Source organism: Calliopsis andreniformis, chromosome 6 (genome assembly GCF_051401765.1).
Source record: "Calliopsis andreniformis isolate RMS-2024a chromosome 6, iyCalAndr_principal, whole genome shotgun sequence".
NCBI classification, from domain to species: domain Eukaryota; kingdom Metazoa; phylum Arthropoda; class Insecta; order Hymenoptera; family Andrenidae; genus Calliopsis; species Calliopsis andreniformis.
Genome location: NC_135067.1, coordinates 19,677,189 through 19,702,263, shown reverse-complemented (window position 1 = coordinate 19,702,263; position 25,075 = coordinate 19,677,189). Strand labels below are relative to the sequence as shown.

Sequence of the window (25,075 nt, the reverse complement as noted above, 5' to 3'; positions counted from 1 at the left end):
CTCCGTGAGAAGGTCTATTCCTGATGCCAGCAAGGGTGGCACTCGTCAGTCGGTGAGACGTCAGGTCGCCGACTGTGAGCGGCGCCACGAGCAAGAAGACGAGCGATGAAGAAGCGCAGGAAGTGGTCGGGAACTCGATATCGCCTCGAGCAAATACGTTCCTACCCTGTTTGTTATGTTACATCTTTGCTCCAGCGAGCGGGTGGCCTTTTAAAACGCCCCGTTGTCGCTTCGTCAACGAGCTCGGCGTCGCTCGTTTCCGAGGTGACGCGAAAGCGCTGTCTAATCTTTGAAAAATCCGCGAGCTTTTACGCGGCACGTTTTGTATTATTTCTCGCCCCCTTGTATCTCTCGGCTGCGACGCTCAAATTAAACGTTACGCTCGGTCCGTGCCGTTTAACGCCGCGCGAGATTTTCGCTGCGACGCAAAGTGGCAATAAAGCCCGCGGGGATAAAATAGGAGGTAAATGAAGGAGCGTTGACCGGGGAAAATCGAGGCGTCAAGGTCTTTTAATTCCCGATACGCGAGGACGTTGCACGGTTTTAGCGAGATCACACGCGCTCGGCTTTCAAGAATGTTTGATGTAATGGGAATGGAATTTTGGTTAGATATTGAAAGCTTTACTCTTTTTCTTTTCTCTTCTATCGCGTTAGCTATACAATCGAATCAAATTTGAGTTATACATATTTGAACATTTTGATTGGAGAAGAAAAATTTCTTTAAAATTATTTGATAGTAAAAACTTCATTATCAGTAGTATAACTGTTAAATAAAGTCGACCAAACGTACGTACCTCTGAATGGTGTAGCAGATAATAGATTACTTGAACTAAAATCATACAAACAATTTCAATTACCTACTACTGAATAGAATAACATTCTACTCGAAAAAAGTTCACGGTTCTACATACACTTCATCCCATATCCAGGACTGAATCCTTCAATAAGTCATAAAAAACTACAAGGCCTAAAAAACAATCCTTCCTATGTCCTAAAAAAAAGACATGAAATTAAAAAATACCTACCAAACATCCCATTGCGAGTTTGACACACCACAGGGGTCGCAAAACCGACCTAGCAACACCGTCTCCGCAAAGTGGATACCTTGGACGGATTTCAAGTTTACAACCGCTAGTGACCAATAAAGTTATCGATCTGAAGTGGGTGCTGGGGAATCCCGTGTAAACTGCACGCGACGAGGTTCAGCGATGGGTTTCCAGCAGGTTCCCGAGGAATATTACCAAGCATCGACAGGTCCTTGGTCGTCGGCACGAGGGTCTCCAACACTTTGTTGAGCCCCCGACCAACAATAAAGTCGAAACGACGTACTCGTCCTGTGCATTGCTCGAAGGCTGGCGACCACATCTGGAAGTAATTACGAAGGATCGGGCCTTACGTTCAGGTGTAAGATCCTTTGAGGTGGACGCAGCGACGAAGGAGAGGCGGCTCGCGGTTCGAACGTGACGGTTCCCCGGGTACCGGGATTAGAGACCGATGCTTTTCGGTTTTCCTGATGCTTGCGGAAGAGCAAGAAGTCGTGATACGATCTCTGCCTGTTTCGCCTACAGATACGGTGCACCCTGCGCCTCCTGTAACTGTATACCAGCCAGGGGGTACTCCCAGCGAGGAGGGATTGCGTCCTTGTTTTACATCGCCTTCGACGCCTGTTCGATTGTCAAATATTTGGCCCCTGCTCTTCAGGTGACTCGGACAACCACTCCTCTTGCGTCAAATATGTTTGTGTTGACCTGGAGTTAATTGCGGGCTTGAGAGGAAGTCTATGCTCCAGTGGGGTGGATCTGTTTTTTTATTAATTTTACAGAGTTTAGAATTTTCCAATTTCGTGTTGAAGAATAGTAAGGTATTGACTGTCTATCATTATAGATAGACCTTTGTAGTGCAGGGGTAGTAGCTTGCATTTCTCTGTTTACGAATTGTCCTTCAATAATAGTATTCTATTTGGAGTAAACAAATATAGAGTACTACGCACATGAGGATTATGATGTGTTTGGGTCACATAGTACCTACAACCTAAATAGTAAACATTTCTATCGTATGAATAACTTTGTTCACTATCAGCTACTCAATCCCTGAGTCACCTCCATAGTACTTTTTCATACCAAAAAAGCTCGACAAATTTCCTAGCAACAAGACAAGTAACTAGGTTGCATCTCGCGTCGAATCGAGCCCGATTCGCCTCGCGATATTATTCCGCAATCGGAACGTGCCTCGCCCTGAATTGCGAAGACTCTAGGGAGCCTCTCATCCCAGAGAAGTGGCCGCTGGGTATTTAAGAAGCATATTCCGTCCATTTGGCATTGTGCGCCATCGAATGGACACTTTCGGCAGGGAGAGAGAGAAAGCGAGATCGAAGGATCGAGGTATTGATCGTAAGCGGCTTGGCCCGTGGGGACTTTACCTTTGTGCTCGCGTCCAGCTATTTGCCGGCACCGTAAGTTCACACCTTGGCATAATCGGAGTATCCTGGAAAGCGGGACGCGTTCGACCATTACAGCCACGACATTTACACCATAAGCGGTCCTCCTGCGTCATGCGAGACACAATAGACGTCCGTGCCAGCGACGATTATGGGCCCGCAAATTGCATTCACGCCAGATTTTTAACAGTAACCTCGGCATTCCGTTTGACAAACCATCTAGGATATGGGTATGGGAATAGTTGCATCTTTGTAGGGGATTGAAAAGAGATTTTGGAGATGAGATACAGTTTGACTATCAAACAGTAGTATAATGTGAGATTGAGAGTCCTGATTGGGGGTAGTTGAAAAAGGAAGAGTGCTTTAAAGAACTCCTGAAACTTATCCAGTACTTCTATTGTGACTAAATTTTTATGGGGTAAGATAAGGATTCCAGACGCCATGGAATTGATTTTTCCTCGCGTGAAAACTGGCGCGAGGGAAAACCGCCATTTGTAACAGCAATACGATAGCAGGGAGCCCCTGATTTGTCGTTTAAATCCGTTCTGGGTCTATGGGATAGGGGGCTGGTAAAACTCGCCTCGGAAAAAAGTCTGTTTTCTTTCTTGCGCGCGCGCGTTCTCGTAAATATGTAACGTACGGGGTGTATACGCGCTTAATACACGCGTGTGTAAGCGACTCTCTTGTACGGGGGACTCCATAATGTAAGTTCATCGCGGTGGCGCTGATGCGTGTGTAATCCCATGGTGCTTACCGATAGCATCGTAGGTTTTATTTTCATTATTCATTTGTTCGGCCTGTTCCCCATGCCTGGCGAGCTTACACGCGTAACCCCCATGTTTCTATGTTAGTTTAATCAGATAAAACCTTGGAACTCCAAAAATTGCCACACAGTAACCGGGCTATCCTTCTATTTGCGAACGAGCTGCTTCTGGATGCTGTAGCATGTTACTTTCATGTGATATTCGAGGAAACATTTATTGATTAGTAAGGCCACGTCATTTTTAAAGAATTAAGGGGGTATAAAGATTTATTTTTACATAGAAGAATAAAATAAGAATCGAAAAAATATCTTTTCGAGCACCATAATAAAAGGATCGCAACACCAGTTTTCTTCTTATCGCGTTTCCTCTGGCCTCGTTCGTTTCAACGAGAAGCTGACAGAAAATGAGAGACGAAGGGAAACGGGTGAAATATCAGAAGCGCGAGGGTAATTAGCAGGTCAGCTTCGTTAATGCTGGCGCCCTGGTTTAACGAATCGTAATCGAAAAGTGCGACATCTCGAATGAACAACGGGTGTTAAGCAAACCAAACACGGTGCGCATGCACCCGTGATTTTTTTAATGAAATAAAAAGAAGAAAAGTTCATTATTGCTTTCCCATCGTTCTCAGATGCCAACTGAGCAACTGTTTCACCGACTCCTATTCTAAAAACAAACTCTATTGCATTATCCTAGAGCCACTTTGCGTTCACTGGATACGTCCACGAACCCCATTCCTTCTCCAAGATCCCTCGATCTCGCATGAATTTGGCAGGACACTTTCACCGACGTCGATTAGAATCCATCTTCCTTTTTCATTCTGAAGCATCTATCGGGGCCAAATTTTTTTTTCGCCGAAATATCGGCAGGGCTATCGAGGCGTCTTAAGGGAGGATCTCGTATTTACTTGGCTGGAAACACGATATTCCCGATACAGCCGAGGGCTGCCCACGTGTTTCACGTTGACCGTTACAAAATTCGCTTCTCCGCGCTCGCGACGTCCCCGTGCACCGACGCTGGTAGGCGGTGTATTATTTTTCCGCTGGCTCGCCAAATTGGCTCGCACAGGATCTCGAATTACGGACACTCGATATCATCGCGACGTAAAGCGTCCAGCATCCTCCTCCGGGCTCCGACGTCCCTCCGACGGGGGGGCCTCTCTTTCTGGAATATCCAAAAAGGAGTTCCACAATGTTCCATTGAGCGCGGATCGGTATAATCGAGCACGGCCCCCGATCTCCTCTCCTGCCTTTCGCTCTTCGCTGCAGCAAGCCACCCGCAACCTCGCCTCGTCGATTTTCACGCCGTCTCGAACATACCCCGAACGATTATACTCCGCAACTGTTCACTCTTGTAGAGTGTAAACAATAATTATTCTGGGGATCTGTCATTTTTGCTGATGGAAGGTAATAAATTGAAAGTGGAGCTGATTTTTCTGCGGGAGTGGATGCTTCATACTTAATATTTCAGAACTGTCACCATTTGGGAAATCAGTTGTCACTGTCAGTGGTGTATTAGAAATATCTAATTGAAGAGGCTTGAACCATCTTTAGGTTACCTAAATGATTTCAACAGTTTCACAGAGCAGTATTAAAAATATTGAGAAATTAAAGTACCATAAATTTGTGCTTATTTTGATCTATGGAGCAATATTCGTCAGTTGCTTTTTAATAGACGCGATCTTGATCGTGGATCGCTATTTCGCGTGGAAATATTAAAGTGTTAAAATGGGCGACATACGACGTGATTTCCTCGTTGACCATGCCTCCGTAACGTGCTCTTCCATATGGAAGGCTCCCCGAGCGTAGCCGTAACCCAATAGGCTTCCCGTAGAAAGATCATACTTCGGTACAAAGGCTGATCGCTACATCGCACGCGATCACGGTGCACGTCACGGAAACTGACGATCTTCATAGCACCATTTGCTCGCTCGTCCTCTGCTTCACCAATATCGCACTCCTCCTTTCGACCAGAATGCATGTCTCGAATGTACTTTCAGTGATATCACGAGCAAACACACTGCTGTCATCCGAGCCGCACCTTCGTACATGTCTCTTTAAACAACATTTCTAGATAATTAACATGGTGTTTATTTCCTTGACAAGTTTGTCGCTTCTGCAGCTATGGAAGTATGGATCTGATTTTTTTGAATTATTAAAAGTTGTGAGGAATATGATTCTAATAAATTCTCATTAGGTGTATTTTTCTATATTATCCTCAACATTATGGAGAATCAAATCCTGCAAAAATCACAGCAGAAAATTCTTCAGAGCCCCTCATTTATTTATAGAGCCCCTTAAAACTTCCCCTTGCTTTAATACTATTTTTACCTAATTTTCAATCTCGTCTTCCACTTCTATTTTCCCTAAAAACACTCTACTTTCGTCCACCTCTGCATTTGCTTTAACATTAGAGGGAGAATTTTTAAAAAATTCTATAAAAGCTTTTCGACCTTTTATTAATTTCTGCTTCAACTGTGACTTCAAACCACAGAGCATCTCCACATCGCGGAAAACAGATTCTTCGGCTCGAGTTCCTCGCAAAAGATACTCGTCGAATTTCAATTAATTCTGTTTGGGAAGAAGGTACGCGGGCCCATCGATGCGTTGAATCGTGTGCCGCGACGTGGCTACCAGCGGAAAGAATCTTTCAGAGGAAGTGAGCCATCGGTCGCTTTTGTATCTATTTTTCTTTTGTGTGCCACAGACATTTCATAACGAAAGGGAAGGGTCAGAGTAAAGGGTTTCTGAAAAATAACGCCGATATGTGCCGACAAAAAGACGTTTATTATTTGATCCACAGAGAGCCCACATTGTTGTTGCGCACTCCAGATGATGCCTGAACGCTTGAGCTATCACGATGCTTCGATTTCCAGAAGTGACTGAACGCTGCCTCTCTATTTACAATGTATTTTAGCATTTCGGCGCGTGTCGATTTAATAAAGGCTATTCAAAGCTCTCCCGCTGTAGAGTGTTGCTCGTTGAATCTGTTTCTATGAAAATATCGTTCCGTTTCTTGTGTATAAAGAGCATGGAATATAAGGTGCGCAGGGTGTTTCAGAATACGAACAGTGAATTCAGAAGGTGCTTGCAGAAAGAAATAAAGAGGCGATAATTAGTGTAATTCCTCGAATCCATCGTGTCATCGATATCTGGAGAGTTCAAAGCGTCAATTAATCACAGTTTACATTCTGATACCTCGTGACTATTTGTCCGAGGATTAGATTAATTTCTGCAGGAATTATCATTGTTGCAAATTCTGTCTACGCATTCATACTTGATAAACTTAAGTATCGGTAGCTTGAACTCTCCTCAAGATAAGATATCGAGCACCTCCCATAGAGACCTTTGCCTCAGACTATAAGGCCCATTGTTTAATAAAATTAAATCTTCACGCCTGCAAGCCTCTGCCTCTTATATCTTGTATTTCTGAAACACCCTGTACCTATATAGAGCTATGTAAAATTATCGCTTCGAGTATGATTCTTTAAGTATCTATCGCTTATACTAAGTTAATACGTTTACTAGTATTTAGAGTTTTGTCTCAATACGATCTCACAACTTGGACTCAATTGAGGGTTCGTAAAACTTAAGAAATTCATTTCTGAGATCAGAACCTTCTCAAAATTGGGGACCAAGTAAGGTGAAAGTGATGAGCTTGTATCGAGACAACACTATATTTGGTTCGGTCTCGCTTCATTCCTCGTTACGATCCGCTGGTTCGCCGACTGCCAGAATTCTGACCATGTCGTTCGAGCATTCGTCGACATTCGTGTAGGACACTGTCTCACGATTTTTTCGCCTGATATCCCAGTGACCCATCGGTCGTCTTAACAGGAAGAAGCCAAGCGCTAGCATAATCGACACGACGAGTATTAAGATGCAGGCCCACAACACAGGATGGAATAACAGCAAGTTCCTCGGGCACTCCAATTCGTAACTCGATACCTCGCTTAATCGTTTGCCATTATGTTGATTGGGAAAGCTGCATCTGGTAAATTTAATCAAATTAGTATAACAATTTTAAAGAAGTATACTTGAAAATATTTAAATCTTTTTAAACTTCGATAATAATCGAGCTCGCGGTATATGCAGAGACATCTTCACGAAGTTCGCCCAAACTTCTTCTTTACCAACTGTTCTTATTCGAAGCAAAATTTCTTTACAAAGGTAATTTCAATTAATTTACTTACTGTATTTCTCGGCTAAGAGACTTGGTTGCGTTTAACATGTTTATCCATTGCATTTTGCAGTCGCAAACCCAAGGGTTTCCCTGCAGCTGGAAAACTGGCGTTCTCTTTATTATTGGCAGAAGGCTGTAATCCAGCGTCATTACACCGCAGTTGTTCATCGAGAGGCGCTGCAGTCGTGGCAGAAGGCGTCCATTAGAGGGATACAGTTTCAACTGGACCAGTTTTTTCGAGCCGTCTAAGGATATTATTTCCAAGCTGGTGAGATTCTCAAAATCATTTAAAGACAACTCTTTTAGGTTTTGCATATTATTTAGCTTGAGTTCTCGTAACTGGGGTAGAGAGACATTTTGTATTTTCGAAATCTGCGTGCTGGATAAATCGAGCTCTACTAGGTTGGTTGGTAGTAAGGGAATAGTTTTTATGGGGTTTCCAGATAAATCCAAAGTGGATAAGTTAGTTAATGCTTTGAAGAGTTGCGAAGGGAAATATGTCGCTGAAATGTTACTCAGACTCAAGTAACGCAGTGCTGTTAAATTCCAGAACGCGTTTTCATGGGTTCCATCGTTGATCGGATTATTAGCTATCGAAAGGTACTCTAAAACCTAGAAAAAAAGGAATAATTCCTTATGTAACTATTGCGTATTATAACGTTTCATTTTTATGTATCGTAAAATACGAAATAGTTACTTTGAAATGCTCCAGCATAGTTTCGTTAACAATCGATAGTTTGTTCGATGAGAGATCGAGAATCTTGAGCTTCGAGATTCGGTCGTTGAGGGCCTTGTCGTCGATATATTCCAGTTTATTGTGGCTGACGTTTAGCACCTGCAAATTGTATTCATTTTTGCAGAGAAAAAAGAATCGTTGAAGGTGATTATGCGACAAATCCAGTGTCTTGAGGTTCGCAAGGTTAGTGGAGCAATCGAGGAAGCTGTCGAACTCGTTGTTACGAAGGATGAGGTCGGTGATATTGTCCTTAGTGATCTGCGATTGGAGCTTCAAGAAGAAATCTTCCTTCTTCAAGTTCTTACCCGATAGATCGAGCTGCAATATTCAGAAAGGTAAGAAAATCAAAAAATGTAATAAAATTCAAATAAATTTAGTAATAATACTCATACTGGCTAATGCTTTTCTCCAAACTATTTGAATTTCAAATTCAATTTCTCACAATACGGTTATGGACGCTAACGGTACCATCATGGCGCCAAAATCAAATCGTTTGCGCGCCATAACGGTGCAATATGGCCGTAATTTAAAAATTATGTGTCTTCACGCAAACTCTAATCACATACATCTGCCATTATTCTAATAGTAAAAAAAATTAGTAGAATATTATGAGATGTGCGCATAACACATTTTTCAAATTCAATTCAAATAATTTAAACCGTTATTTCCGTTTATTAGCGTTTCAACCGTCACTTAGAAATACATTAGATTCAATATGTTAAATTATCTAGCATTAAAATTAGCCAGTACAAGTATTATTAGCTAAAAAATATTAAAGACCACGGAACCCACCGTCTTCTCCGAGAACGACGAGGCAATTATAGCGGAAATCGTGATTGCGAGTAGCCACATTGTTCAGATGATGGTTGATTATGTGTATCGGATGGCCTGATAGACGACGCGGTGCTGTTTCAATCGCACTCGAAACGGGACCGTGTAGTTTTAACTACGTCTCTCACACAACGAATGGCAACGAATTCATCCGCGGCATACTCTGCCTCTAGATCACGCAGAATTGAATTAAGAGGGGAGCAGAGACATCAGCATTATTCTGCTGCAGTTACGTGACTGACGAATTATTCCTCTTCTTTTTTTTTCCTTTCCTTTTCTTCGGATCGCGCAACTCTCTCGAACGATTCGACGCCTTTCTATCTTCGATTCCACACGGTTTAGACGCTAATGAGGCGTTTAATGGCACAATTGATCTGAAGCTGATTCATTAATAATTACCCTTTTCTTTTTCTTCCTGTTGTTTCACAGCGAAAAACAGTCTCTTCTCATGATAAACTCGGTTGCGTATGTATATGAAAAACGTGATTATTGCGGCACTTTTTAATTTTGTAGGTATATTTGTTTCGGTAGACTTTGATAATATCTTTTGAGTATTAGTGAGACTGCAAGTATTCTACATTTTTTGGTTTCATTGTGTTAATAATCTATGTTGTTATACAGTGATTTAAAGATGGTTAGAAAGTGAAATTTTATAATTTAGCTTTTTATTAATATTTCTTAAAATTTTTCTTGATGTTTTAAAGGTCTTTCAATTTAAATGCTTCTTCAATTTTTTATGACTCTGAAATTTTTATATTTCCATAAAGTTTTTCAAAACTTTTTCACGTTTTTAAACTATTTTTATTAATTTCCGCACACTACTGTTCTTCGTATAGTAGAAAAATTCTTGAATCCAACTTTTCACAGGGAGACTACTATTTTGTGCACTGTCCGCGACTTTTACTCTACGATAGTTCAATAAGAAATGCAGAAAGAATCGCGTTCACAGAACGCTCGCGAAAATAGTCTGTCCGCGAGCAAACCGAAATCTGAAGAGGCTAATGGACCTCTATATAGATAAATCGATTTTTGCTTATTATTTTCCTCTTGGTGTTGGTGAATTGTCTGATATATTTTCAATTAATTAATATTCACACGACGATATCGCTGAATGCTCTTTTTTGTGTTCGTCTGTTAAACTTACGCGGGCATTAATCGCGTGAAAAAAAAGAGAGAGTCGAATACGATAACGTCTCGATAATGCACTGGCACCTTGCACCGCGCGGGATGTGATTTGCGACAAAGTATTGCACGCGGCCAACGGAAACGTTAAAACGTATCTGTCCGCCTTCCACCACTCAGAAAATAAAGATATAGCCGACAGCGATAAAGTCCGCCTCGCGACGCATCTAACGGCGATAAAATGCATTGCCCTATGCTTATTTTACTATAATTAGTACAAAGTTGAATGTCATTTGCTAGCTGAATATTGCAAAACCATTTGTATACATATTTTTCATCTCATTGCACGAACGCGAAAGAGTGTTTCAATTCACATTTCTTGATCAGAATTCTTGTATTAACATTATTGCACTCTTTATTCGCCGAAAATAAAGTTTTGATAAAAATAATGTAAGGTCATTTTTCAGAAGATTTCACTTGTTCGATTCTGCATTTGTAACATCGCGTTTTTCGTTTGTTGAGAAGCATATCAAAGCCAACAGGCATGGTCCTTCGACATTGTAAGATTAATTTCGGCAAAAACAAGAAATATTTTGGTACATAACCGTGGTAATACCAGCGGTTGCGTGACTATCGGTCAATGAGGAATCAATCACGAAAAAGCAGTATGAACAAAAAAATCTCTTTGCGAGAAGACAATTTATTCACGGAATCGTATTTTGTTCTCAGTCGCGTTGAATGGTTGCAACTAAGATCTGTAATACGTAGTAACAAATATTTGAATACTTTTAACGCGTATCCGATAACAATGGCAAGACGGTCATTCACTTTTTTGGGGTTTGGGGTGTACTCGTCGCCTTGAACACTAGCGGGTTCGACACTCGAAATATGCTGGGCAACATTGTGGCTAATGTGCCGAATACTTCCTCGGACATTCCCTGAAAAAATGATTTTATACGATGTAGTAATTTTTAAAGACTAAAAAATTAAATTAATCAACTCATATTTAAGTTACCTTCGGAACAAGGAATTGTAGATTTTTCAATTCTGCGCCACCCCAAGATGCCATCTCTATCATAAATCCTTTCACACATTTAAAAACTAATTCTGCTCTTTTTGTGCACCAAGCGACGGTCATATCCTAAAAAAAGACATATTCCATATTTACAAAAAATTGTTGGGAAAATAGAATTTTTGTTCTAAAAAATTCCTTACCTCTGACATTTCGTGGACAAGGAGTACAGGAATGGTCAGAGTAGTTACATCATTACAGCAAGCAGTTTTCAAAATATTTCGCAGTCCTAAAATAACGGGGTGCCTCGAATTGATATCGCCTGAAATGTACGTAAAACTTTTCATTGAAGCGTACTGATAATGTTAAAGAAAATATTATTTACTCACCCGATCTCAAAGAGTCATTCACTACCATGTGGAAAATTACGTGAACTTGTGCTAAATTCGAGTGCCTCGTAATGTAGACGTCTCCTGTTTGTAAACTCTTGCTACTAGTCGACTTTTTCGTCTGTAAATAATATACATTTAATTCACATTCACATTCAATAGATATGAATCTTCATTTATTATTATTTGCTTACTTGTGAATCATTTCCTTCTTTATGGTGCGCTTGCCTCCAGGCGACCGCGTCCTTCACGTCTTCACGAATTTTTTCTAATTGCTCATCAATTGGTAGAAAGTGAAACTCTGTTGTCAATTGACATATGGAGCATAATTCTGAAAAACGTTCATATCAATAAGAATGAAGTTATTCAGGATTTTGATATAGGTCAACGCCGCGAGTTAACTCCAATTAGATTTGCACCTTTTGTTATTCCAGAATAACTTCCCAAATGATTGTCACTCAACAATACTAATCCACATAAATCATTAGAATACAATCCTAAAGCTGTCTGCAGCCTTTGGGGTGTTGGGTCCATCCTATTACATGAGGGAAAGTATGTATCTTAAATTCCATTTAAACGAATTAGCTTGGATTATTCATCTTTTAACCCACCCAGAATCACTCTTCTTTGTTCTACAAAAGTCTAATATATCCCCAGTCAGTATACGTATATTGTGCATTTGCTTCATCTGGGAGCCCAAGTGTATAGTGAAGCTCTCCTCTAAAACAGGGTAATCCGCCGTGTTTTTGTCTTCGCTATGAACGAAATTGTCTAACGCGGGTCGCATCGGTGGCATTGACACCATTGGGGAACCCCTAATAGTCACATGATGCATGATTATGAAAAATATTTACATTGCACGTGCAATTGTCTGCTTTGTTTTAAAAAAACATACACTGGAGTAGGTAGCATATTAGTTTGCTGCTCTTCCAATAACCTCATGATCCAATTACGATATTGTCGCCTTTGTTCTAATTTCAACGCGTCAACTCTTGATCCCCAGTGACCTTGTAGTAGACTTTGCTCTTCAAAATGTCGCCCAGCCATCTCATTGATAGATTTTTCGGTGGAACCGGCTTCCAGGGCTTCCAAAGCGACGCGCATTTCTTCAGTTTGTCTGAAATTTGTTTTTCTTTAATGCAAGTTCTTAAAATACTCGATGGGTTAATTAAATGAACTTTAAAAATGATAGCAAGGTAGCTGCATTTACAGCATGCAGTCAGATTAAATGAGGATAGAAGGATTTAATTAAAATTTGGAAAATGTTTCAACTTTATGATAGATCATTAGAAAATAGAAACATTAGATAGGAAAAAAGGAAAGGAGTACTCATTGATTGAGCTATAAAAACGTTCATTGACTTTAACTATATCTTCATTACGTTGAGACTGCTGGTAATCTATACATAAAGGTCAATGGAAGTGATAAGTCATTGTGTTATTGAACAGTAGATAATGTTACATGAGTCTTGACCTTTTGCTTCTATTAAGGAATAGTTAGAAAAATGTAAGAAAAGTGTATTTTGTTAGGATTTAACAGAGTACAAAGATTGAATGATAGCACATTCTAAAAAGCAGGAAGAAATATATTTAACATATAATAATTTTATACTAACTTTTGCGTGAGTTGCTCATACTGTGAATCTCTCAATTGAATGACCTCAGTAACATCTCTTCCAAATTTGTGCTCTGCTTGTAGTATAGGCTCCAGTGATGGTGAATGTACTAATCTATGATATGCAGCAGCAAATAATTCTTCATCAGTTGTTCCAATTGGATCTGCATATTCTACTGTTTTTTGTTTATAGACTTTTTCCCAATTCTTTATTATCTCTTCAAGGTCTAAGCTCCCTGATTTTGCATTCTCCAGAGCTTTCTCTGCCTTTTCATCATAAAATTCTAATGTCAGCTTTTTTATAGTGTGTTCCAAAGATTCTAATAAGTCGGATTCCACATAACATGGTAATTTGAAGGATGACATTATACGGTGCATGAGTTCTTTGACTGAACCATGGTATGGTATTTTTAATGGCACTTCCAACAGATATTCTTGATTTGTTGTACATGTTGGAAATTTATATAAAAATGTCTTTTCCACATACTCTTCCTCAGGCATATTCATATCTTTTGTAACAGTTGTTCATAATATTTGATAATCCATAAATCTATTTTAGTGAAAGAAATATTTTTAAATTAATTGAGAAAGAATGTATACAAAAGCTTGGTGTTACTACATAGTATCTATTTTTAAAGCACAAGAAATCAGTGAAACATTAACAAAACATACAATTATAATGTATCTTTATTCTCTGTGTACTTGGCTATTATGATACCAATGAAAGGTCAATATTATTTTTTTTATCATTAATATTTTGCAAAGGTCAACTTTCACAACATTCAGGTCCTAAGGCCATCGATAAGCTCTACAGGAGCAGCACTGATTGTACTTTTTATCAATAATGTCTTAACAACAATTATTTTCATGTATTAATTGTAATGGCTTCAGATTTGCTTTACAAACTTTGTGTCACAGAATATAAATTTGATTATTGAGTACAGAACATTGCTCCAAAAGATATAAAAAATATTGCTATTACCATAAAGCATTTCAGTACTATAGTAATTTGATATTAAATGTTAATTAATTACTTTATTTTTTACTTTACTTATTCCTTAAAGGAAAATGAAATTTGAAAAAATTTCACTTTTTGCTTTTAACTTTCTTTTTTGTCACGTGAGGGCGCCAGCGCAAGGCTCACAGTTTTGTTTATGTCATTGTTTTCGAAAATATATTGTCTATTGACAAATGAACAACAATTTAGTACCTGCATTTCGCAATTTTATGCAACATAAACGCTTCCTAAAAGATACATAGTTTGTGCAAATTATTACATTGACACGACAAAATCATTCTATTGCTCCATTTGCTACCTAACCTAAGCCACTAAAATGATACTTGCAGGTTATCTGTACTTTTGTGGATTACAAATTATGGCTTGTCAAAGCAAGTGTTGACATTTAAAAAAATCTCTTCTTGCTCTTTTCGAGAAAAACATTCTAAACAAACACACAGTACACACACCTAGCAATTGTCAAGTTCCTCAACGCCCCCAATCATTTAACTAGCAGTTTCTCCAACATAAATGTTTTTAATGTTTGAGAATTCCATATTTTTTTTTAATAAATCCTTTTTTTTTGTTAATATGTATATTCCTTTAATTATTTTCGTCTATTACATCAATTTATATATCATTCACTAATCTGTAGTGTTTTCTTATATTTGAAGTGTTATATTATTACATTGGCTACACTGTAGTAGATGCAGTGTCGGCGAAATTTGAGAGAAAGCTTTTGGCGGTAGTTGATTTTTCAGTATTAATACTATAACTTTACTATGGTTGAAGACAAAAATCAAAATGTTGAATTAACTGATCATGAGGCGGAATTATATGATAGACAAATTCGCCTGTGGGGCTTAGAATCTCAAAAGCGGCAAGTATTTCGAAACCTAACCTATAAATCAAACTTTCTAAACAGAGTAACTACATTGTTACTATGTATTTATTATTTCCACTTTCTTAAAAGAACATTATTGATATTTGTGCAACAGATGAAAATACTTAGATTTATAGAAATATGTCTCAAAATGATATAAAATACTTGCAGCTTACGGGCAGCTAAAGTCTTATTGATAGGCTTAAATGGTTTTGGAGCAGAAGTAGCAAAAAATATTATTCTAGCAGGGGTGAAAGCAGTTACATTTTTAGACCATAGAAATGTAACAGCTGAAGATCGATGCTCCCAATTTTTGACACCTACAGATTTAATAGGAAAAAATGTAAGTAAAGAATGAAGGAATAATGGGTGCATTATTCTTATTCAAACTATGTTCTTAGAGGGCTGAAGCATCTCTACAGAGAGCACAGAATTTAAATCAGATGGTTCAAATGGAAGCAGATACATCTAATATTGATGATAAGCCAGACACATATTTTAGCAATTTTGACGTTGTTTGTGCCACACAGTGCACCATTACTCAATTAAAGAAAATCAATGATGCCTGTAGAAAGCACAATGTCAAATTCTTTGCTGGAGATGTCTGGGGGACATTGGGCTATACTTTCGCAGATTTAATTGTACATGAATATGCAGAGTGAGTGTATCTTTTCGGGTGAAAAAGTATATCACATTATTGAAAAGATAATTTTCTACTTTACAGAGATGTAGTACAGGTAAAAAAGGTACAACTCTCAGAAAATGATGGTCCTTCGCAAAAAGAAAAGATTGAAAGTATAACTGTGACGGAAAAGCGCGTGGACACATTTGTACCTTTTAAGTCTATTTTAAATGTTGAAAAGTCTTCTATCCCTAAGGAATCAGAGATATATTATATGATGTTAATAATGCTCAATTATCGCGAGAAATATGGCAAAGATCCATTACCTAGCGAAAGGGGTTCTGACAATTTTAAAGCCGAGGTTGCGGCAGTAATCGAAAGATACGAACTTGAGGATAAACTAAATCATTTTGCTGAGTATGTATGAAGGAATATATTAATCCGTTTGATAGATTTGTCTTATACAATAATGTAACAAAATTTATTACCAATCCAGGGGCGATGTGTACGCTCAAATTAGTCCAGTGTGTGCCATTGTCGGTGGTATTATGGGGCAAGAAATAATTAAAACAGTCTCACAGAAAGGCGCACCGCACAATAATTTGTTCATCTTTAACCCAGACACATTGTGTGGAAAAATTTTAAAACTGGGTCAGTAATAACTTTACGCGACGGTATGTTTAGATATTTCTACACACTGTGATCGTCATAATTGTTACCTTCATTACCTCTTATTCCATGTCTTTTTCTACGAAAACATAATAAATGTCTGTCCAAAAATATATACTATTGTGTTCAATTCAAATTATTTTCCTACGTATTTTTAATCTTAAGTTAAAATTGGAGGACTTACAGTTGTCTCAGGAAAGAATATTTCTTGGGACTTTCCTGATACTCGATGAGCGAAGTTTCATTTCGATTTACTGCACTTTACGTGTTCTGCGCCGAAACCGAAAATATTTCATCGTTCGTGTTTCGGGGCACTCGTCCATCACTCTCGATATTGCACTTTATTCACTCTGTTTTTACATTTGCTTCTCTTCTGTTGTTCTCTCCTCTGGAAGGATATAAATGTTAAATGTTCATAGTGTTCGTAAATGTGGTTTATCACGGCTCACGCACGTCGTAAGATATTTTTGTTCGGCGTCCCGCGGCTGGAAAGGGTCTTCGCGTACGTGGAAATATGACTCACTTTCCTGGCTTCCGCCGGGGCAATTTGAGACCCGCTTTGTGGATTTTTTTCGTGCCCTCTCACGTGGAAAACTCGGCAGGAAACGTAAAATGGAAATTGAAAAATTGGAAAAGGGGGAGCAAGTTGGAGCACGGCTCGTTATGCTTTATCGGCCCCGCCGATATTACCTACGTTGCCACCGACAATCTTTTTTATGCTTGACATTATCTAAAATCTGCTTTTCTCTCCTCACATTTCCCATAAAATTCTCTTCGTCACTTTTCTCCACTCAATCTGTAATTAATTTCCTTTTTCGAGAATCCTAGCAAAACGATTTCTCTATGTCCCTCAATTATATATTCGTTCCATTCCGCAGACACTAGAGCCAGCTGGTATCATTGAACGTCACATACGAAATACAAATTAAAGATGATATTTCAAGCTGCCCCCTGATGGTAATTGAACAAATGGTAATTCAACGATGATCGAATACCTGTTCCCCATTCGAGTGGCCTCATCCCCGGCAGAACCACTCGATCGCTTCCATCTCGGCGATCCTAATAGGCATATTTTAGCATAACACCGTGGAGAGATCTCGATAAGCGTCGCGAACGGTGCACCGACGATGAGAAGTCATCGAATACTCATCGCGCGTCATTTTATCGCGAGAACGACACCATATATGAGAGGGCACGCTCTCGCGCGAAATCCCTCGCGTCGCTTTTTATCTCCAATCATCAATATCTGAGCGGGCACGTGGGCGGCCGAGAATTGATTCGATTTTCACCGAAGAATTATGATGTATCGTCTTTCCCCGTGGACACGATGCACGTTACCGACGATTATCGCGCGCGGCCGTATGTAAATGCGAACTGCTCGCATGTAAATCGCTCCCCCGTGTCTCCCGGTTGCAGGTACACGCTTGCATGACTTGTTTCTTAACGACGCGGCCACGTGCTTTCACGGCTGTCGAATTATCTTCCGCGACGCCTTGCTCCTCTCCTGTGCTCGAGAAACCATTAACCCGGCTCCAATCTCATCCCTGTACCACCCTTTCTTTTCTCCTTTTTCATTTCGACGTTTTGTTAGTACGCACTTTCCAATGACTGGGGAGGGTGGTATTGGTTCGTGATTGATCTCTTGTCACATATCCGCAAGCGTGTCCAATTGTGCCGACCGGTGATTTATAAATTTAATAGTTCGTCGTTCGGGCGAATTGAGCTCGCTCTCGGTGAAAAGCTCGCTAAGGGGATATATTCAAAGCGTTTATTGCGGATTGTAGCTTTTCAGTTGTATCTATTTTGAGGTGATGGGATTTTAATTATCTCTATATATTTTTTAACTTTTCCTAGCTTACGAATAGGCTAATATGTTAAAGAGTTGAAAAGCATTTGGTGCTTAAACTGGATGAAGAGATTAATCAACTCTGGTAGTATCATTTCTCTTTTCATAAAAGACTGGGTAGAATTCTTATCAGTGCAGTGGCACGATTTTATCAGGAGAATAATGTTAGCAGTGTTCGTGCATCAGCACGATAGAAATGCAGACGGTAGTCCTTATGATCGAGCAATACTACAATTTATCCCTGGCGATGCTATCTCACGGCAAATAGGCTAGAAGACGTACAGGTAGTTCCCGTGACTCAGGTAAGGAATTTACCAAGACTACTGTCACGACTGTCGCGTGTGCACTCATTGAATCAATACGACACGTACTGCTCTAGGAATGTTAAATGACTGTGGAGGAGCAAACACAGCGGAACGCGTATTTCATTTCGGGTGAATGTTCCTACGAATGGCTCGTCAAGGCAAAATTATATCTCTACGTGGTAAGTCGAATCTATTTTAGCATCATTAGAGACATTTAATTTGAGAAATTAGATTTTGTTGATTTGGAAGCATTATGATTTACTTTTACTACTGAGAAACAGAGGGTGAATATTGCAAATTGAATTATTTGATTATTCGGAACGCTTTACGAGGAAATAATATTAGGTACTTGATTTCCTTCTTGAACGATTTAACTTTCCCTTCTTTTAAAACTATAAAATGACAAAATGGAGTTTGTTTACATTCGTAAAGTATGACTGGATGTTATTGGCCACAGTATTTCAGGATTTCTCATTTTCCAGGTATCGAAATTATTTACACCTTCTTTGAGGGCACAGGCTAGGAGGTGGGGATATTATTAATTTAGTTTACTTCGAACGTCCTCTGAGGTCACTTACCTCAGTTTGTCTTTGACTTTCTCGGGCGAAAGATCGTGCAGTGGTCGCGGGTTTCCTAACCCAAGTCTACTTTAAGGTGTTGCGCACTACATCATTTTTTCTCGCGAGTGTATTCATTTAGTGTACAACTTTTGTGTATAATATTTATTTATTTTTTGTTGCAAATTATACCTACTAAATATTTCACATTAGTACCGTGTAGTGTAGTGAGTTGAGTGTGATTTGAAAGAATTAACATCTCCGAGGGCGTTCCACCGAGGGGTAATTTTTCTCAGGTAATTCTTCGAACAAATTTATTCATTTCGATGCAATCTGTCCACGTTTGAATGTCAGGGCGTGAACTATGGGCCGAACATTTGTCGTACGGATGAGAACTGGTTTGCCAAACCACTCTCGTTTCGAAGGGCCTTCGTAGTAGGCGCGAGAAGAGAAAAAAAAGCGGAGAGAAGTCGCGAAGGGTGCGCCCTTCACGCGCCGCGGCTGCACGTTGATTTATGGCGCGACGAAAATTATTGCCGCTGTTAAAATACCTCGAGACGTATTTATTGACAGATACACGTTCGCCTTCGCGACTATTCGTGAAATGAGGCGGCCCTTGAGACGACAAGACTGTGCTTAACATCGACTCTAAACGCTGGCTGTAAAGCCTCTGGCATAAACGAATCGGGGCGACCGTTTTCGTCGGAAACGAGCCGCGTTTCTTCCAAATACGTATATTTAATGGTCTCTCATTGAGGCTTCTGGCGTTCAAGCCGCGTTTCTGCTCTAGTGCTATGTATCTTTAATTTCACCGGGTCTCTCTTCTCGTAAATTTTGCTAATTCTTTAACATCCCCTAGGAAGGATGGAACTCGAGTAAATGTTACTTATTTCCCCCTAAATATTAATATTTTTCTTATTTTTATGCATGGTACATGCCTCAAATAAATATTCCACGTCCTTTGCATCCTATTCATACCACTCAAAAGATTAAATAAATCCAACCGAAGCTTCTCCATATTTGTCACAGGAGATATACGAGAATTACACTTTAGTAGCAAGAGGACAGAATAAATCTGCCATTTAAACACCTCGTTACATAATTGCTTTGAGAATCACAGAAGCGAGTGTTTGCGGAGGTTTACCAAAGCCGAGGCGAGGACAGTGTTCGCGATTCGCGGGAAAAGCCCCGGTGGCGTCGACTAAAATTAACCTTTCCGGCAACAACCCCTGACAAACATGCACAGCGAGCTGGCGTTTCGTCGCAGCTAAATCGTCCGTGCCGTAATATTCGAGCAAGGATTCGCGGCGCAAACTGGCCGCGGGCAAAAATTGCGTACGTGAGGCAACTGCTTACGACTTCGTTCGCCTACTAGCTGCTTCCTATTTATACCACGCTAGGACCAATGTTTCCTCCTTATCAGTGTCTGATATTGTCCTCGTCGTGACTCCGTCGGTTTATTAACTTCCTCCCCCGCCTTTCCAACAAGACTATTGTATTTAAAGGGTTTCGTCGCTTAACCACGAAAAAAGGGGAAAAATAAACGCGGCGTAGGTGGAATTCCGCGGAGTCGAAGTAGGAAGGCATAAAAAGGCTTTCATGGCCTGCTTTCTAACCGTGGAGACATAATATTTGTCGGTCGTGGGGGTTGCTCGAGGCGCGTGGATCACCGAGTGCATTAACAAAATAACGTAATAAAATCTGCCTCGCTCACCCTCTTCGTCCCTTCAACCGTACTCCGTTTCTTTCTCTGCTTCTTCTTTTTCTAGGTGGACGCTCGTAAAATCCGATACATTGTGCGGCCAGCCGTGTCGTATTCGTCATGTCTGCGAGGGAGGACACGCGATCTGCGAAAGGATTGACCCCGCGAAGGACCCTCGTCTTCGCCATGAAGCATCGATTCGTCGGGTAAGTCGCACAAAATCCTTCCTTTGCAACTGAGTTTTTATGCGACGAGTAATGCTTGCGACGCGATTCGCTGGTTTACTGCTTGATGCAGTTTACTGGGATTTTTCGATATCTGGTTGCGATCGAATGGTCGCGTTTGTGGAATATGTAGGAATCTTTGGGGTTCATGGATGATGTCAATTTTGTTAGAGAGCCTTGAGATCGTCCTAAGGGTTTCAGTGTGCTTGGATACTTTGAAAAGAGGAATTGATTTTTTATTCGTTGCAACCTTTTGAGATATCAGATCTTGAGAATATATTTTTGAAGTATTGGAATAGAAGCTAGTATTCAAGATTGTGGAAATATGTACTTAAATATGGAAGAGAATTTTCTGTTAGATTCTTATTTGAATTCTATTTGATTTTTTATCACCTTTACTTAGTTTTCAATAATTTAAAAGAAGTCTCAAAAATCGTCTGAAATCCTCGGGAAGAAATCTCTGAAGTCGATCTTGTGATGGCGCGAATTCTCGACGGCCAGCACCCCCCGTTGTCGAGTTTCAGATTTCGAGCACGATTCCCCCCACGATATTGCCAGGCTTTACGAGCAGCCATCGGTGCAGTTTCAGACAGTTTTTAGGGTCAAACGAATAGCTAATGCAAATACGCCTCCTTTGGTCGGGCATTATTTCACCTCCTCCTTTCGCCGTTAGTCTGGACTGGCTGGAGACTGGAGGATTCTCCTTCCTCTCCCTCCCTCTGTCTCTGGTCTCGCCTTGGGCAGAGACATTACGCGAGATCTTAATGCTCTTCGTTATCAATTAAGACACGGTCGTTGCAATTAATTCCGCGGACGGCCTGGAAACGAGAAGCGGAAACGGCATCGTCTTACGAAGCTGAGGAGGGCTGGTTCCTTCGACTCTGGGATGAATATCCCAGCGATACGCACGTGAATAAACCAGCTCTCGCGAGCGCCGTCGCGTAACGATCCTGATTAAGAGAGTACTCCAGGCTTGCTCCATTTCGGTTGACAATGCCCACGTCCGCCTGTGTTGCGACGATACGAACGGTCGCTTAATGCTGATGCTCCGTGATTCCTAGTTAGATTTCACGGAGTTATGGTAACTGTAGTGCAAATGGCAAATCTTTTAGGACCCGAGTTAATTGAAATCTGTTGATTTCTCTTTGTCGTACTAGAATAAAGAGTCTACTGTTTAAGAGTTCACTTGGAACCGAGAGAATTCTACAAAAGAGTGGAAAATAAAATTAAACAGAACTTAAAATTAAAGTCTTCCTTAACCCAAAACGAAATAGCAACTCTTCCATCAATCTCCGCTCAAATTTAATGGTCTCCATAAAACAAAACTCCGAGCGCACATGCTAATATCCAATTCAATTAAAATCAAACCCACCGAACCACCGAAAAGTGCACCCAGTTTCAGGGTCCTCTAATAATTACGAATCCCAATTTGTCCAATACCACGGGGACAAGCGACGCACCGTAGCCCATCAACGTCGATGACTCCGCACGCGACAAGATTAATGCAGCGCGCCAACCAGGGCCTCGGTAATTAATCTAAAAGTTTCGAACACGGAATAACCCGAAACGCGAGGCAAATAGCGCAAAAGGAGTAAAAAAGCGCAGCGATATGGGCGAAGGGCGGCGAGGGGCTCTCATGGGGTGGAACGGGGTGGAACGTGGTGGAGGAACGGGGGGGGATAGAGTTTCCCAAACGATGCAGAGGGTCGCGGGCCCCGAAATTGAATTAATATGCATAGCTGGCTCGAGTCCGGTTAGACCGACGGTGATGGAGCGACGAAATCTATCTCCGACGCGCGTCCCGGTGGCCGGAGAACAAACCTGTAATTTGTCAGAGTGGCGGTCTCTAAGCCCCGGCATTATAATTTACGCCTATGCAGAGAGCAAACTAGAAAGGAGGAGAGGAGAGGGGACAACAGCTCCCCGGACAACGCGTACTCTTGGCCTTTCCCCGCGAGGATCGATCCGAGTCTGGAATTATATCAGAGAGCACTGAGCTCTCTGAGTATTCATGACGACGAGTTTCGTCGAGGCGGTAACCGATGAATTCCTTATGAGGTCGACATGAATTTAATGGCGAATCAATTGCGAATTACTGGGGAAACGAAACGGCCCCAGAAGCGGGCCGAGCATTAAATCTTGGACTCTGGGCAGGGAGAGTTGATTCGATAAGAGGATGCATGGATGATTTGGGGGTTTGTGTTTTAGTACAATTATTCGGTGTAATGACGGGGAGGGTATAGTGGAACAGCGACTGAGACTTGAGTTGTGGTTCAATTCTTCTCAGACGGTCTGCTTGAAATGGTTTTAGACATTTCACTTAACTTAACTCTAATGAAACTAACGAAGTTGGGTATCAAAAGAGTATTAGATGTCTCTTGGCTAAAATTCGAGATACTGTGTATGTACCCTGCTATAAAGAGGTTTGTAGAGTCGGTGAAAGACGTCAAGGTGAGATCACCACTCTAGATAATTAAATTTCTTTCAGCTCAGATTTAGCATTTCTTAGTACAACTGTGCACAACAGATCCTTACATTCCTAGCCACCAGACAGACTTTCTTGCACCTTTTCCAGCTCAGACTTTACCGACGAGCCACTTCTTGTTAACCTCATTACAGGGCACTTTTCCGCGTTTCTCCCATTGCAGAAATCGAGCAAACAGAAGCGCCCCGCGACGAATAGTCGAATGGTCCCTCCTTCCCCGAGGCCAGAGAGGATTTGTCATGTTTCTTCTGTCCGTAACTCGAAGCCAAAGCCAGTTCTTCTTAAACTCCGCGGAAAAGGAGCTCTCTGGTCGTCGAGAAAAAGTCGAGCGATAGCATCCGTTAAATTACAATGGGAGCATCGGTCGCGAGCGTGTTACAGTGTTTTCCTCTCCACACACGGCGGCCAGAGGAAGCGTATCATAAGTTACGATGGGTGGCATAGGGACTCGCGACGTCCTCCGCGCAACTCCATATTTCATGCTTTTGTTCGATTCTGTCGGGCATTATTTTAGGTTACGTCGAGAAATGCTTTCTGAATCGCGGTTTACCATCCTCTTCCTCTTTCCTCGTTTTTTTCCTTGCTCCGCTTCCCGATAACCGAGGGAGAAATATGTCGAGTTTCCTGGCTGGCCAGCCTTACGAGGGCTCCTAATGCAACCCCCTTGTTCCAGCCACGGTTTCGTCCCGGTACTATCGACACTCGAGGTTGTTTGCCCTTTTCCGTGCCCAGGCCGGACAAATAATATCGAACGAGCGCTCGACCGACCGGCGAGAACCGCTTAATTCCAGAGTATACACGCTCGGATCCTCGGGGGTGGAAAGGAGAGCGAAATAATCCGATATCCTCGCGAGACGAACCGCAAACATCGTGATTTTTATTGGAACCGAACCCATCGTTGCCCCTCGTTATTAATTTATACCCATCGAGGGTGGTATCGTCGTTTAGGCATTTCCATTGCACCATTTCGTCTACAAATTGCGTCTCTGCTTCGATCCCCGCGAGTAGAAGCATAAATCAACCCGAACAGTTATCCCAAGAGGGGAGGGGGTGGTCGGTGATTTTAACGACACCTCGTCGCTCGAAATCGTCGCGAAGGTTGGCCGAGCGTCACTCTTGCCCGTTTAACGGCGGCGATAAAACACGTCTAGATTGTCTGTCCTCTAGCGCAGGAAGAAGAAGCTCGAAACCCTGAACAGCGCTTAGGCTTATAAGAGCGCGTGGCACTTTAAAGTATTTTTCGACCGATAGAAGGGGTTGACTTATGGCGATTCCCCCGAAAAGGACGGAGTTCGCGAGAGATTGCGCGAGAAAGGAACGGGGGAAAAATGGAAAAAAAGGAACAGCAGATGTGGAGAGGGGAGGGGAAAAGAGAGGAGAAGACAGAGGGAGAGAGACACACGCGGTGGCGTCTCGACTGGGACGACCGGGGATATTGCATTGTGTTTTCTTTCGGGACAAATGATTTACCGTGTTTCCCCTTATATTGCCGCGAGCTACTACAGCCCCCGCAAAAACACGTAAGGGGTTGCAAGAGTCACCGCTCGTCGGGGTGGCGCGGGGTGAACGAGAGAGCGGGGCGGAAAGCGAACCGTACGATATGGAAGGTATTACATATTTATGGGCTTCTGGTACGGGCACGGAAGCAAATTTCAGGCAAATCTTGGTTGGAAATAACGTTAGAGCCATTGGGACGTAAGG

At 41.2% G+C, this 25,075-nt stretch overlaps 3 protein-coding genes across 4 annotated transcripts; 1 reads left to right on the top strand and 2 right to left on the bottom strand.

Moving 5' to 3' along the window:
• Window positions 1–5,963: 5,963 nt before the first annotated feature.
• On the bottom strand, window positions 5,964–8,996 carry LOC143180437 (uncharacterized). Its single transcript, XM_076380163.1, has 4 exons — window positions 8,909–8,996; window positions 8,078–8,434; window positions 7,391–7,992; window positions 5,964–7,188 (listed from the first exon to the last, which is right to left on the bottom strand). The coding sequence occupies exons 1-4, from the start codon at window positions 8,966–8,968 to the stop codon at window positions 6,894–6,896; spliced, it is 1,314 nt and encodes a 437-aa protein (XP_076236278.1). The 5' UTR covers window positions 8,969–8,996; the 3' UTR covers window positions 5,964–6,893.
• Window positions 8,997–10,749: 1,753 nt separating this feature from the next.
• LOC143180373 (FERRY endosomal RAB5 effector complex subunit 3) lies at window positions 10,750–14,523 on the bottom strand. 2 transcript variants are annotated; one of them, XM_076380059.1, is made up of 11 exons: window positions 14,426–14,494; window positions 14,295–14,325; window positions 13,086–13,634; window positions 12,366–12,587; window positions 12,082–12,285; window positions 11,890–12,005; window positions 11,665–11,801; window positions 11,471–11,591; window positions 11,285–11,403; window positions 11,085–11,210; window positions 10,750–11,007 (listed from the first exon to the last, which is right to left on the bottom strand). In XM_076380059.1, the coding sequence occupies exons 3-11, from the start codon at window positions 13,589–13,591 to the stop codon at window positions 10,894–10,896; spliced, it is 1,665 nt and encodes a 554-aa protein (XP_076236174.1). In that variant the 5' UTR covers window positions 13,592–13,634; window positions 14,295–14,325; window positions 14,426–14,494; the 3' UTR covers window positions 10,750–10,893. The 2 variants fall into 2 exon arrangements, with proteins under 2 accessions (XP_076236174.1, XP_076236173.1); XM_076380058.1 differs by having other exon boundaries at window positions 14,295–14,523.
• Window positions 14,524–14,812: 289 nt separating this feature from the next.
• On the top strand, window positions 14,813–16,359 carry Aos1 (SUMO1 activating enzyme subunit 1). Its single transcript, XM_076380435.1, has 5 exons — window positions 14,813–14,961; window positions 15,136–15,307; window positions 15,366–15,622; window positions 15,689–16,003; window positions 16,083–16,359. Exons 1-5 carry the CDS (start codon window positions 14,864–14,866, stop codon window positions 16,243–16,245), a joined length of 1,005 nt encoding a protein of 334 aa, XP_076236550.1. The 5' UTR covers window positions 14,813–14,863; the 3' UTR covers window positions 16,246–16,359.
• Window positions 16,360–25,075: the final 8,716 nt, after the last annotated feature.

What these genes read in the sequence shown, in the direction of transcription:
- LOC143180437 (XM_076380163.1), bottom strand. Translation starts at nt 8,968, where the DNA reads ATGTGGCTACTCGCAATCACGATTTCCGCTATAATTGCCTCGTCGTTC. An exon ending in CGTCGTTCTCGGAGAAGACG is followed by an intron (nt 8,435 to 8,908) that starts GTGGGTTCCGTG and finishes TGAATATTGCAG; the next exon opens with CTCGATCTATCGGGTAAGAA. An exon ending in CTATGCTGGAGCATTTCAAA is followed by an intron (nt 7,993 to 8,077) that starts GTAACTATTTCG and finishes CTTTTTTTCTAG; the next exon opens with GTTTTAGAGTACCTTTCGAT.
- LOC143180373 (XM_076380058.1), bottom strand. Translation starts at nt 13,591, where the DNA reads ATGAATATGCCTGAGGAAGAGTATGTGGAAAAGACATTTTTATATAAA. An exon ending in AATATGCTACCTACTCCAGT is followed by an intron (nt 12,286 to 12,365) that starts GTATGTTTTTTT and finishes TGTGACTATTAG; the next exon opens with GGGTTCCCCAATGGTGTCAA. An exon ending in TTGTCCACGAAATGTCAGAG is followed by an intron (nt 11,211 to 11,284) that starts GTAAGGAATTTT and finishes GTCTTTTTTTAG; the next exon opens with GATATGACCGTCGCTTGGTG.
- Aos1 (XM_076380435.1), top strand. Translation starts at nt 14,864, where the DNA reads ATGGTTGAAGACAAAAATCAAAATGTTGAATTAACTGATCATGAGGCG. An exon ending in GGCTTAGAATCTCAAAAGCG is followed by an intron (nt 14,962 to 15,135) that starts GCAAGTATTTCG and finishes AAATACTTGCAG; the next exon opens with CTTACGGGCAGCTAAAGTCT. An exon ending in CAGATTTAATAGGAAAAAAT is followed by an intron (nt 15,308 to 15,365) that starts GTAAGTAAAGAA and finishes CTATGTTCTTAG; the next exon opens with AGGGCTGAAGCATCTCTACA.